At 50.0% G+C, this 490-nt stretch overlaps 1 protein-coding gene across 1 annotated transcript in view; it reads left to right on the forward strand.

Moving 5' to 3' along the window:
- Window positions 1-214: 214 nt before the first annotated feature.
- LOC119306907 (serine protease Do-like HtrA) overlaps window positions 215-490 on the forward strand; it is a 6,076-nt gene continuing 5,800 nt past the window's right edge. The window contains exon 1 of the mRNA XM_037583000.1: window positions 215-485. Within this exon, the coding sequence (XP_037438897.1) occupies window positions 215-485 (271 nt within the window). The remainder of the gene's footprint in view (window positions 486-490) is intronic.

The following is a 490-nucleotide window of genomic DNA, read 5'->3' on the forward strand; positions in this document are numbered from 1 at the left end:
CAAAACGATGTGTTGTGATGCAAAAAAAAAAGGAACTGTTTCGCTTAGCTTTGTTGTTGGTCGCAAGCACAAAATTCTCGGCCCAGATCCGAAATAATGAATCCCGATTATTACTCTTCTTAACTAAGAGAATAATTCCCTGATATACACCTACCTGTTGCCTGTTGACCTAATCGAATCGAGAACCGTCTTGGCGGCGGCCGACTACTTCATAATGGCGGCGGAGACCAGATCATCGGAGCTGCGATCCAAGACAACCCGCGGGGACGACCACGTGGAAGAAGACGAGGAAGGCAGGGAGCCCAAGAAGATGAAAACAACTCTGGCGACGGAGCAAGAGGAAGACGGCGACGGCGACAAGGAGTTGGAGATTTCGTCTCCTCTCCGCGAGCCATACGTTCCCGACGGGATAAAAGACAGGCGTGCCAACCAGCATATATTCACCGCCTACAAGCTCGCCAAAGCCAAATTCTCTGAAAAACGAGGTCAT

This window comes from Triticum dicoccoides, chromosome 5B (assembly GCF_002162155.2).
Source record: "Triticum dicoccoides isolate Atlit2015 ecotype Zavitan chromosome 5B, WEW_v2.0, whole genome shotgun sequence".
In the NCBI taxonomy this organism is placed as follows: Eukaryota; Viridiplantae; Streptophyta; class Magnoliopsida; order Poales; family Poaceae; genus Triticum; species Triticum dicoccoides.